This window comes from Ochotona curzoniae, unplaced genomic scaffold (assembly GCF_017591425.1).
Source record: "Ochotona curzoniae isolate NIBS_2020 unplaced genomic scaffold, NIBS_Ocur_1.0 contig_1014, whole genome shotgun sequence".
Taxonomy (NCBI): Eukaryota; Metazoa; Chordata; class Mammalia; order Lagomorpha; family Ochotonidae; genus Ochotona; species Ochotona curzoniae.
The window spans coordinates 36,361,946-36,375,625 of NW_024464920.1; the positions used below are offsets into that span (position 1 = coordinate 36,361,946).

A 13,680-nucleotide genomic window follows, 5' to 3' on the forward strand; every position below is an offset into this window, starting at 1 on the left:
CCCGCACGGGTGCAGGTTCCCAAAGCCTTGGGTAGTCCTCCACTGCTTTCCCAGGCCACAAGCAGGGAGCTGGAAGGGAAGCAGGGCTGCCGGGATTAGAACCGGCGCCCATATGGGATCCCGGGGTTGCAAGGCGAGGACTTAACCACTTGCGCCACCGCGCCGGGCCCTCTACTTGGGCTTTTTGTCTTCATAATTCCTTCTTCCTCATCTGCCAAACTGCATTAGAAAGTCGGTTATGAAATAAAGAAGTACATTAATGTGTTAATTCGAACTTTCTGTGTTTATTGCTTAGGCAAAGTCCCAGATTTCCTAGCTTGATATATATTATGACCAAGTCCTTGGCCTGTTACCTGTCATCTCTGGGATTCAATGCTTATTTTATTCCACAGTCCCTGTTATAAATTGGAGCAAAAACTTTTGGGGTTTAAACAACATTTAAGGAAAGCAAACATTTGTACATGCCTGCTCTGTCTAGAATTTCTTTATTAGTGTTCTTTTGCTGGCCTTTCTCAACTTCCAAGCCCCTCTCTACATCAGTCTAAGACCTTTGTATCTTTCAAACTTAATCCAGCTATATCTGTCCAGGAATCTTCCTTTGCCCTGCTTATCCTTATGATCTATATATACCCTGTAATCCTATTAGTGTGTGCTTTCCTCACAGAAGTGTAAACTCAATGAAGCCCAGGAGTAGGACAGGATAGCTTACCATTGTATTCCCAAAGTCTCTTAATGGTACCTTGCATGTATCTTGCCTATATAGGAAAGATAATAATTAAATGAGTTTTTGGGTTTTGAGTATCTGTGAGTTCTGAGATTCTATGACAGTGTGAACATGTATATTTCTAGGCCTGAGTAAGACTTTCTTTTTTTTTTTTTTTAACTATGTGTTCCTGCAACACTTACTGCTGAGTGCCTCTCTGGTGCACCAAGCATGCTGCATTGTAATTGTCCTCTCCAACAGGATTGTGATAAGTTGTATTTCTTTCATCTCTGTATCTTCCAATAGTTATTATAATACCTGGTACATAGTAGGTTTTCCGTTTGTATTTGACTGTTACATGAACAATCCATACTAGGAAGTAAGCAGATTCATATATTGTTAGTAGAAGTGCAGATTAGTATTGGTACCATTTTAAGGGAGATTTAGCAATATTTTATTTTAAGAAAAGTTTTTCAATGAACTATGTTACTTTATTTGTAAATATACTCAATGCAGTGGTCATTTATTGTGGCAGAGTATATCCCATGGAGAGGTACTCATGAAAAAAGCATAAAAGCAAGGGTCAGGATAGTGTATACAATATACTTAACTTTTAAAAATCAACTGAGTGTATATGTATATTAATCTTATGCATGTATAAAAGATTGCTGGATGTAGCTGAAATTCGGTGCTTGCCATTCATTTAAGAGAGATATGAAAAGAAGCATACTACTTAACATCCATCCACATTTTACTTTCTGAATTTCATATAATGTGTCCATATTGCTGATATGAAAAAAGAGTTGATAGACACTACTTCACATCTCTGGATGTGGTGTTTTGCTTGCTCCAGCATCCTTGCCCCTGACTAGATCCTCCATACCATAATCTTCCCAGCTTCCTAGATCTGCCTGTTCTGTTTGCTAACTAGCAAAGAGGACTGAGGAGAGACTTCCATCTGCCCAGCACAATGCTGGTTGTCTGCCTTGGACTCATCTCCCCTCCCTTACCTTCCAGCCTTAGTTCTTTGTACACTCCCATTACAGTGAGTTGCATCCTAAACATCTAGGAACCTTGAATTGCCTTGAATTACCATTTGTAACCACATGTACAACAAAGCCCCTATTCTGACTTCTCGGTTGTTTGGAAATCTTGTCACCTATTTAGCTTTTCCTTCCTTCATCACACCTCATTCAAACTCTTCGTCAGCTTCTGCCTTGTCCTTGCCCATTATTTCTTCCATTTCCTGTGGAAAAGTTGTCCCCATCTTCTATGCATTTTATGTCCTGTCCCATGTTACTTCTCTGACCAAGACTATAAAAGTCACCAACATAAACTTAAAACTATGAGAATTCCAAGATTCAAGGAGGGAGACACTTGGAAAGAATACTTTTTCCGTTTCCACAGCTTCCAGGACAGGTTATTTGGGTATCTTATATTGGTACTCTGTGTTGTCCTATGAACATATTATTGAGTGATAGGAACCATACCTCAAAGCTGTGATGCATTAAATAGGCTCCTGAGAGCAAGCTTGGAAAAAATACTCCTTTTTGCTATGATGGTGACATTACCAGAAGAAGAATTGCACTGCGAGAGGATTCCATGAGTTGGTCAAATGGCATTCTTATAATCTCTAAAATAAACCAGTATATCAGTCTTTCTACTCTTTATTTTCATGTTAAGTGATGTGACTATAGGTGACCAATGGGCCCTTCCACATCACAGTTGCTAAAGTCTCAGTAGGGAGAAGCCATATCAGATGATTTTCATCATAGTTCAGCTATTGGTGTAATAGTTTTACCATTAATGCTTTTTCTTTGTAAATATATATTGCTTCTTAACTTAGGAGTTGATTTTCCCCACCTTTATATTTTCTAATTCCCTCTCACAGAGGCGGACATCCAACCATGGTCATGCAAGGAAAAGAACAAAGGTAAGAGATCTTCCTCTGTAGCTTCTTTTCTGACAGTAACATATTCAGTAAATGGGATTATCACCAGTATTTAGTTTACCAAAGTGATATACAGGCAGAGTTTTCTTATCTGTACTCTGTACCCAGATTAAGAAACATACACACACTAGTATGTACACATATACACACATTTCCTAATGAAAGTCTGGCTTCCCTTCTCTTCATCATCTGTAGTTCAGTCACAGTCTGGTTTTGATGCCTGAAAGGATACCCAGCTGGAGCCTTTCACAGAGCATGAAAGAATTTTGTACTGGTTGTGCTGAAATGATGCTTTCTCTGCTCACACTGGCTTCCCTGGGAGAATGGCCATTTATTCCCATTCACTTTTCTTTTTTTATTACTTTTTAAATGTGAATTTTCCTTTAAAATGTATCTACTCTCTTAGTAGAAATGGCTCAGTATTTTTGAATATCTTAAAAATACAAGCTTTAAAACATTTATAAGACTTTTGTTGGTCATGGAGGTTGGGACAAGAAAGAGGATATTGTTTTTAATCATTGGATATTAAAATTAACACATCACAGATTATTTTAAGCAAACTACTCAGGGGAAATTGTGTATGTTAGTATGTGACATCTTTTTAATTCACCTAAGAACAATAAAACATTAATTTTTGCCTGCGATAGAAAGACTTGTCACCAGAAGTAATAATTAAGGTTGTCTACTACCTTCCCCTCAAAAAATAATGATAGAATTTAGAAGTTGCTCAACTAGGAAGTGGATTATTTTTCAAAAAGTCCAAAAAGTATAAAAAATTGTCTCAGGGTCTTTCCTTACATGACTTAATCTATAGTGATAAGCTTAGCATTAATATTTAAAACAAAATATGCTCACTGCTGCTTGAGTGCCTCTCAGAATCTCTAAGGTAAGTAAGATAGTTACTATTTCCGTTTTGTAGATGGGGAAACTTGAGCAACTGTGATTAAATAGATGTCACAAAAGACATTAAGTAGCAAGTAACAGAACTAAGCATCAAGTCATTCTTCAGACTTACAAGTTCTTTGTACTGCACTACCTGGGGCATACAAACTACATTTGTGCTTCTGTATTCAATGTAAGCTTTGAGTTTGTAAGAAGATCTCTCACTAGAGATTTATAGGTATATTTATAATGAGTCAGCATAGTTTTTGCACTGGAGATCTGTAGGAAAATAGCAATTAGCATAATGGAATTCAGATTGGGGGCTTACCACCCAGTAAGTAAAGCAAGGTGGATTTGCTTTTTTAATGCGTTAGTCAGAAGTGTTGAGGAACAACCTAGTGACTAAGACACCTGCCTCCTGCATCAGACTACCTGAGTGGATTCTTGGTCCTTACTCCTGGTTGCAGCTTCCTGTTCATACATACCCTGTGGGGTAGCAGATGATGGTGCAGGTAGCTGGATTCTGGCCATCCACATGGGAGACCTGGAATGTAATCCCAGCTCTTTGGCACAGGCCAGCCCTGTTGTTTGCATTGGAGAATGAGCCAGGCACATGTGAGCTCTCTCTCTATTGATCTCTCCTCAAATTAATAGATCCCAAATGTTATATAGTTTTCTTTGTCTTCATCTTTTGTTTTTCCTTAGAAATTTCATTTCATACGCTTCCCACCTTAGGTTTATACTGATTTTGCATGTATTGTTTAATGAATGATAAGTATTGTTTAATGATATTGTATATATTTATATGCTTACACCATCTACTTCTCACAACAACTTCTTAGATATTTTTATTTCAATTTCATTGAGGGAAGACAGAGACTCAGAGATGCAAATAATTTGCCTATAGTCTTCTCGCTTCTAAAGGCAAAATCAAGAGTTCTGGCAAGGACCCTGGTTCTCAAATATGGCATCCTTCTAGAATGCTATGCTGGTGTATGTAACATCAGTTACAGTAAACATGTGAGAACAAAATTGGAACCCTAGGATAGAGAAGGTGGGTAGGTGAAGTGGATTTTCTAATACCTGGCTTTTTGTTTTTATATGTCTACTGTTTAAGTAGAGTATCTTCCAAATGAATCAGAAATGGGTGAGTAGAATTTGTTTAGGGGAACAAAAACATATTTAATGAAGCAGCAATTAGCAATGCCAGTGAGTGTCCCTTGGGTTCAGCCAATGTTTTTGAATGTTCAAGAAAGGAATATGTTTGTGTAATTTTTTTCAGTCTAATTCCAAGCTAAAGTTGGTACGAAGCCTGGCAGTGTGTGAGGAGTCTTCTACCCCATTTGCTGATGGGCCACTTGAAACCCAGGTAGGTGATTTATATGTAGCTTTTAAGCTGGCAGTTGTTTGGTCAAGTGTAGTGTAGCAATCACAGCATCAGCATCCATCTTGTAAATTGGAAAGCATTTCAAAACAAAAGCTGTTGCAATAAATAGTGGCCTGGCGAGAGCATGAAATCTAAGTCAACTTGACCACCTGAGATACTGAAGACAGGAAATCTTAGGGCTAGGTCTTATTTTCCTACTCATACTCTTCTGTTGCCATCTACTTCCTACTCTAAGATCACCTAGTAAAATTTAAACTCCATATGTAGGCTGTGACTGCTGGCGGCCACATCTTAGCCTTTACCCTCCCCATGGATCAGAAATGAAAACAATTTAATGAATGAAAAACAGCCTTCTGTAAGAGAAAGGTACCACCACAAGAATCCAGGGGATCTGAAAGACAGTTTTAAAATCCTTTGTGTTTGATTTTATTCCTTTTTTCTGCTTTTTAAGGATATAATTCAGTTGCACATCAGTTGTCCCTCTGACAAGGAGGAAGAAAAGTCCACTAAGGATGTTTCTGAAAAAGAAGACAAGGACAAAAACAAAGAGAAGGTCCCAAGGAAGATGCTCTCCAGAGGTAAGGACCTTCTCTAACCTCTAGCCTATCCCAGCACCTGACTGCATAGTGCCTTTTCCTTACGTTCAGGACTCTGCTGCCTACTCATCTTCCTGGCCCACCAGGAGTTGCTATTGACTTGAGTGCCTAACTAGATTCCTTTCTCTGCTTCTTTAACCAGCCCTGCCACTGGGGCTCATACAGATAGAAAACTGCTCTTTCTGCATTGCCATTACCCATTACAAAACTGTATATAGTGAATTCTGATTTTATTTGTACTCAGGGAAAAACGATGACATGGAGAATAACTGATAGCAGTTTCTCCAGATACCATTTATGTTTGATTTGGGAATGGCTGGAGTGATTTTTTTACATGATAATGATAACGTATGTTTGCTTCTAATTATTAAACTTTCTTTTTAAACTCTCTTTGGCATTAAACTTGGACTGGGTACAAAAAAAACAAAGCCTATAAAAATGACAGTTGACAAAAAAGGTAGGGGTCACCGTGAGATTAAAACTAATTAGACATATTTACAGAGATTCTGAAAGTTCAGCCGTGACCGCCCTTACCTAGAATTTCTTTTCTTTTTTTTTTCTAAGATTTATTTTTTTTTTTATTGGAAAGTCAGATATAAGAAGAGGAGGAGAGGGGCCAGGTGGCGTGGCCTAGCGGCTAAAGTCCTCGCCTTGAATGTGCCAGGATCCCATATGGGCGCTGGTTCTAATCCTGGCAGTTCCACTTCCCATCCAGCTCCCTGCTTGTGGCCTGGGAAGGCAGTCGAGGATGGCCCAAGGCTTTGGGACCCTGCACCCGTGTGGGAGACCTGGAAGAAGTTCCTGGATCCTGGCTTCGGATCGGCATTGCATCGGCCGTTGCGCTCACTTGGGGAGTGAATCATCGGGTGGAAGATCTTCCTCTCTGTTTCTCCTCCTCTCTGTATATCTGACTTTCCAATAAATAAATAAATTTTAAAAAAAAAGAAGAGGAGGAGAGACAGAGAGAAAGATCTTCCATGTATTGATTCACTCCCCAAATAGCTGCAACAGCTGGAGCTGCACCAATCCGAAGCCAGGAGTCAGTAGCCTCTTCTCAGTCTCCCACGCAGGTGCAAGGTCCCAAGACTTGGGGCTATCCTCCACTGCTTTCCCAGGCCACAAGCAGGGAGCTAGAGGGGAAATGGGACTGCTGGATTTAGAACCAGTGCCTGTATGGGATTCCAGCTTATGCAAGGCGAGGACTTTAGCTACTAGGCTACTGAGCTGGACCCTACTTTCTTTTCTTTTTTTTAAAGATATTTATTTGAGTCTGGCGTGGTGGCCTAGTGGCTAAAGTCCTCGCCTCGAATGCACCAGGATCCCATATGGGCACCGGTTGTAATCCTGGCAGCTCCACTTCCCATCCAGCTCCCTGCTTGTGGCCTGAGAAAGCAGTTGAGGACAGCCCGAAGCCTTGGGACCCTGCACCTGCATGGGAGACCTGGAAGAGGTTCCTGGCTCCTGACTTTGGGTTGGCGCAGTACTGGCCATTGCACTCACTTGGGGAGTGAATCATCGGACGGAAGATCTTCCTCTCTGTCTCTCCTTCTCTCTGTATTTCTGACTTTCCAATAAAACTAGATAAATCTTTAAATATATTTACTTATTTGTTTATCTATTTAGTTAGTTAGTTATTTATATTGAAAGACAGATATATATATATATGTAGAGAGAGAAGGAGATTCAGAGAGAAAGATCTTCCATCTGTTGGTTCACTCCCCAAGTAGCTGCAGTGGCCAGAGTTCAGCCAGTCCGAAGCCAGGAGCCAGGAGCTTCTTCTGCATCTTCCACATGGGTGCAGGGTCCCAAGGCCTTAGGCCATCCTTGATTACTTTCCCAGGCCATAAGCAGGGAGCTGGATGGGAAGTATAGCAGACCAGGACATGAACCAGTACCCCACATGGAGTCCTGATTGATGTAATGCAAAAACTTAGCCACTAGGCTATTGTACCAGGCCCCTAGAATTTATTTTGTTTTGCTAGAATAAAGCCTACTTCCTTTTGATTAGGGTGTTCAGTAGATCGTTGCTGATGATCAGATGCTTTTCATTGTAATGATGCGGCCTTTCTTCTGTGGGGAGCTGGCAGCTCATGATGGCCTTGAGATTCATGCTAGCCCCTGAAGACTGATTCCACTTTTCTGCTCTCTCCTGATTAGGTTGTGAGCTTTTGCTTGGCATTAGATACTACACAAGTCAGTTACATTTTTTTAAATTTCTTTTTTGCTTTGGTTCTAGACTCCAGCCAAGAATATACAGACTCCACTGGAATAGACCTGCATGAATTTATTGTAAATACACTGAAAAAGAACCCAAGGTAATAATATGATAAGTACATAAGGAAAAGGGGATGGAACCAACAGGAGGCCAAGCAACTTGCCAGAATTTTTCCATAAGAATCTTGGGGCCCCCCACACACATACCTCTCACTGATCTTTTGCAAATACTTATATGTTCTATGAGGATTACAAAATACCTCTACAGAGGTTTCAGCTTTGAAAAGAATTTAAGAGAAATTCTGTGGAAGAAGAATGCTGAGACAATATGCGGACCTTGGGAATACAGTGATGAAAAAGCACATAAGGAAATAATTGATTTATGCATAAGCTAAATCATGATTGCTTTAAAAGTCTACTGATAACCAAATGGAATGTAAAATTATAATTGGATTTAGAAGTATGTTTATATGACTATGTCCTAACAAAATTAGATTTCTGATATAGATGATAAACTTCATTATTGGGAGGGCTCTGTAAAACTTAGGTTGTTTCTCTCTTTCAAAATATGTGCAGACAGCCCAGGGAGGCTGTGCATCACAGTCCATGTTAAAATTTGGCTCTGTCCCTCCCACTAGCTTCTGTGGTCAACAAGTTGTATTTTAAATCTCTGCTTTCAGTGACTGTGGGAGGGCTGTGTTTTGTTTTCTTTTGTTTTAATCTTTTTTTTAAACAGGGACAGAATGATGCTGCTAAAATTAGAACAGGAGATTCTGGAATTTATTAATGACAACAAGTAAGTTACTTGTATGAAATACACATTTAGAGGTGGGAGGGGGCACTGAAAGGAAATTTAGGTATGATTTTAGGACATCCCTTTTTCATCCTTCCCTTAAAATGTGAATCTTGAACTAATTACTCATTCGGGAACAAAATGAGTTAGGGAACTAATCAGAAGTAGATTTAAAAGTGTATGTGTGACAAAAAAAGTGTATGTGTGTAAAAAATGTATGTGTGTATATGTTTAAAGTTACTAAAACTTATAGACATGAGTTGAAAAATAATTTACGTATTTTCAACAGTTAATTCTTACCTCAGATTTTACTGCTTTTAAACTTTTGTTTTGTTTTATTGTTGAGCATCTTGGGGGAGGGGAAGCAGGGCTTACAATGTGGCCTTAACGATAGTAGATTAAATAGACTGCCAAATGCTGTAGATAAATAAGCTGAGAGAAACCTCTTTTGTTCCCATTGAGTAAATATCTTTCTTACAATGTCTGTTTCTCCTAAGAAAATCTACTTTAAACACCTCTAAGAAACATTATAGTTGACTGTTGTAGCTGTTCTTTGTCTCATTTCACATTTCCCACTGGGTTTCCCTTCAGTAACCAGTTCAAGAAGTTCCCTCAGATGACCTCATATCACCGGATGCTATTACACCGGGTTGCTGCCTACTTTGGGATGGACCACAATGTTGATCAAACTGGGAAAGCTGTCATCATCAACAAAACGAGTAACACAAGAATGTAAGGGAGGGAATTACAGATTTGGGAAACTTCCCTGGGATAATTTACAAGAGTAGAAACGGAATCTGTAAAATCGGATTATCTCTCCTGGGGCAGGGGGAGTTGTGGAGTGGAGACTGATTGTATTATCAGTTCCTAATATTCATTGAAGTATTGAAGACACATGCTAGAGGCACCATCATTTTTTTTTAAGACAGGCTCTAGCTTCTCTCACCTTCACTGATAGGATGGGTATACTTTTAGAAGAAGAGACATTACAGAAATGTATTTAAAAAGATGTATAATAAGTGCAGAGTATGTCATTAAAACTCTCTGGTGACTTTTTGGATATACAATTCCAGATTTTCCCTAAATGGAAATTGTGGAATTCGGGGAAAATGCATGTAGAAAATGTGCTTCCTAACAAAGAGATCTTTTTCCTCCCTTCCTTCCGCATTCCTTTCCAAATCCTAGTCCTGAGCAGAGGTTCTCAGAACATATAAAGGATGAGAAGAATGCAGAATTTCAACAGAGGTTCATTCTGAAAAGAGACGATGCCAGTATGGACCGAGATGATAACCAGGTGAAGAATGGAAAGGGGTGGGCCTGTACAGAGAGCAGTAAGAGAAACTGGGAAGGAAGCAGAATTTTTATGGGATGGAAAAATCTCAAAATGCACTAGTATAGAACAATGTTATTGAGCTGTACTGAGTTGGCATTGACTTAAGTTGAGAACTGACTTCATTTACTGAGCTGGATGCCACCTTCTTAGCCCCAGAGACATGGTGCTGAGGTTTGCTGGGTGATCTCCTTTGACCTGGAACTCCTTGGGTCTGCCACTGACTTATCACTCCACATCTTTTGGACAAAGCAAGACTCCTCTGTGCCTCAGCATTGACCCAGCTGATGATTTCATTCTTTTATTCTCTGATAGCTTGGAATTTATTTGGGAACCACCAGGAGCTACTTTATTCCACTTCATCCTTATCCTAGCTCAGGGCTAATCTTGAACTGGCAAAGTTGTGATCTAATTTAACCAGTTATAAAGGTGTGTGTGATCCCTTTCTGCAAACTCTTTAGTCTTTCCCAATTCAAAGGTGAGTGGGTTAATTTGACTTTTACTGCTGGGAACTTCAGGCAACATCCCCTCTGTGATCCACTCCTGTGGGAATGAGATGTGAACAAGCTGTCCTATTCCTTCATGTATGGGCATGGCTATTGCTCTGATTTCTGGCTTACTCTTTAGGTAGTAAGTGATTGTTGTCTAGTTTTCCTAATTGGATAGAGTTTAGATTTAGCCTACTTCTAATTGGCCTCCAAGAAGGATTAGTTGAAAGAGTGTGATTGGTAGAGCCAATATGAATCTTGTTGATTAATGATAACTGTAATAATATTTTACCTCTAAAGTAAGAATTGGTTTCTCAGACCAGGATCTTTTTTGCTTGCTACTTAAGTATTTGAGAGAGTCCTTTTAAGAAAAGTGCCATTATCTCCTGTGACAAACATCCTGGGTCTGATTGAAATAGAGGAAACATATAAAAAGACATAAAAATTTTAAAAACAAGAAAGAGCCTTTCCATCCTGATGCCCTTCTCTCCATTTTCCCAAAAGCATTTTTCTTGGATCAGGCCTAGAGATATATTGTGGCAGAGTGGGGTCCCAATTGTGAAAGTCTTATTTCCCCAGCTTCAGGCCTGGTTCATAATAGGGTAGGCTCTGTGTACTTTCTGTTTGTGATACCATTAATGAGCATAGTGAATTGCTGTATTTTTTTTTTTAGGGTTTCTCCTGAACTAGGTTGTTATGAACACTTCATGTATGTTATCTCTCCGCAGCCCAATATAGGTGCGGGTTGTTGGTCCCACATTACATACAAGAAAATTGAGGCTAATAGACCTTAATTCATACATAACTGAAGTCAGCATTACTGAAAGGTAGCAGAGCTGAGATTCTGCTTGACCTTAAAACCTATTATGTTCTTTCCCCTCCACCATTAGTTTTCCAGTGCTGGAGGCTAAGGACATTGGATAGTGTTTAGGTACTTAAGGCAAGTGGGAATGAAATCTAATGAAAATTGATACCCCTGAAGTTATGCTCCCCAGGGCATGGGTTACAGTAAAGAAGGTCAGCCAGGAGCAGCAGTCTCTAGTTGCTTCCTCTGAAGTTTTAAAATCTGAGGATTAAAGGTCAAAATCATTTCTAACCTGATGGCATTCATTTTCTAAGTGTTCTGCTAGAGCTGTATGGAAAGGATACTATGGTATAGCCCATTCCTGAAAATGTTCATGAAACACAGGCCAGAGGAGGGAAAGACTGATGGGGAGTTAAGTAGTAGACTAGCCAGAGGTAGCCGTCTGCCCAGCCATCCCATCTCATCACTGCATACTGTTTTTCAGAAAATGTCAAATTCACTCTCTTCCACTCCTTCTTTTCTCTGTATCTGTTTCTCCCCACCCTTCCTGTGCTCAGCTGTCTCTCTATTCTGTCTTCTTTTTTCTCTTCTTTATGTTGCTATGTTTTCTTCCTTCTCTATTTCTGTAATTTCTTTCTCTTATTCTCTCCTTCCAGTTGCTATGGTTAAGATTAAAAAAAAAAAAATTAACTGCTTAGACTTTGAGTTTAGCTTCGTCCTTGGGATTTTGTTCCCAGAGCCCTCTTTGCTGTATGTAACTTGGGTCTTCAGCCATGGCATTAGTGATTAAAGAAGGGATAATGTCAGGTGCTAGTTCTCTAAACTTCCTTCTCCATGTTCAGCTCTGCTTAACACCTTTCCCCTCTCTAGACTCCTTGTCTCCTTTGCTTTCCCTCTACAGCAATGTTTATTTTCCCAGGGCTGTTTTCTTGCTCCTTATTGACTGGAGAGTACCTGATTACTACAGGGAAACAACCCAATCCTTATAAATAGTTGTTGTTTGTGATACTCTGGGGTGGGTGGGAAGTTGAATAGTCCCCAGCCATTCAGAAAACCTGATCTCCCAAACTGCATGGTCAGATGTACCCAGTGAAACCTGTCCAGGACTGGAAAATTTATTTCTTTTTTTTTTTTCCATTTTTTGATGGCAACTGTAAACTTTCCCGGTTTCTCTTCCTTGCTGGTGTGCAGTGAGCTTGCAGTACGAGGAGAACTTAACTAGCTTAATTCTGCTCATCGATCTAGATCAGAGTTCCATTACAGGATGGAAGGAGGAGCAAGTCAATAGAAGAGAGAGAGGAGGAATATCAAAGGGCCCGAGAGAGAATATTTGCCCGAGAGGTAAGTGTAGCTTCTGAGAGTTGTCAGCCCATAGCTTTTAGCTCTTAATCTTTGGAACTGTGAATGGAATGAACCCTCCATAAATGTTTTTGGGGTTGGTTTGTTGTTGTTGTTGCTGTTGCTGTTGCTGTTGTTGTTGTTGTTGTTGTTGTTTTAGCCAACATCAGCCAGTCCCAGATTTGTCCTCCAAAGTTAAATGTGTGTTATTGGGAAGCTGCAGGCTTTTAATTATATGACTTTTAATACATTTCTGTATGATACTCAAAGAGAACTAAAACTTGGAGTGGCTGAATTTGGTAAATATGACTAGATTGAACATAGAAATGGTTTTGACAGGGCTAATGGAAAGGCCCTGAATCTTACCTTTCAAACCCTCCCCCTACTTACCTAACTCTTTCACTCCCACTGTCCATGTAGGCATCTTTGTTTGCTTCTAAGCAGGAGACCTATTGTTCACACAGGCTTTATACTCATCTTGTTTTGCCAGCTTTGTTTTTAGACTGTGTTGGTTCTTGTTAAGACACAGATGTAGCATCTGTCCTGTAGGAGCTCTCCATTCTACCTGCACAGAGAGTACTGCTGTTCCATCCTGTCTCTACCTAAACAGGAAGTCTCTTTCTATATCTCTTATCTTTGTTTCTGACAACAAGAGTGGCTCCATGGGCCAAGAAGCAATTCGAGTCAGTTTAGGCAACTTTATTCTTTAAAGAATGATGAACCATGTCAGTTCTACTTGATGCCGTTGTGTCTGGTTGCTTTTGCCTACAGAGTTGAAGATAGTTAGCAGAAATTCAGAAAATGGATGAGTAGCTGAGAGAGGAACAAATCTCAGAAGATGCTAGATCCAGATAGCAGCACCATCTCATTGATTAGTAAGGAAAGGAATGCCACTCTCCTTTCAAATGTCAGTAAATGATTAATTTATGTCAATGTGTTTAGATAGACACTGCTCTCCTCCCATTTCTCCACTCTGCCCTTTCTCAGCAAGGCATTCTATTTATTTATTTACACATACACACACACACTACATATATATGTGTGTGTGTATATATATCTTTCCATCGTTACCTCACTCAGAAAAATGCTGTCTTCACCTAAAAACCAAACTCCACTGTACTTGCTCCATTGTCTCAGGAGAGTCACATGCTGCCAAGGATCCTCACTAGCAGCTGATACATGACAAGCCTTCT

The 13,680-nt window shown here is 39.8% G+C and overlaps 1 protein-coding gene across 1 annotated transcript in view; it reads left to right on the forward strand.

The window, feature by feature from the left end:
* The window catches only part of R3HDM2 (R3H domain containing 2), a 59,806-nt gene that overhangs the window by 14,281 nt on the left and 31,845 nt on the right, over positions 1 to 13,680 (forward strand). Inside the window, exons 3-10 of the mRNA XM_040983201.1 lie at positions 2,595 to 2,636; positions 4,819 to 4,905; positions 5,375 to 5,501; positions 7,756 to 7,834; positions 8,470 to 8,529; positions 9,118 to 9,258; positions 9,712 to 9,820; positions 12,395 to 12,490. Coding sequence (XP_040839135.1) covers positions 2,595 to 2,636; positions 4,819 to 4,905; positions 5,375 to 5,501; positions 7,756 to 7,834; positions 8,470 to 8,529; positions 9,118 to 9,258; positions 9,712 to 9,820; positions 12,395 to 12,490 — 741 coding nt within the window. The remainder of the gene's footprint in view (positions 1 to 2,594; positions 2,637 to 4,818; positions 4,906 to 5,374; positions 5,502 to 7,755; positions 7,835 to 8,469; positions 8,530 to 9,117; positions 9,259 to 9,711; positions 9,821 to 12,394; positions 12,491 to 13,680) is intronic.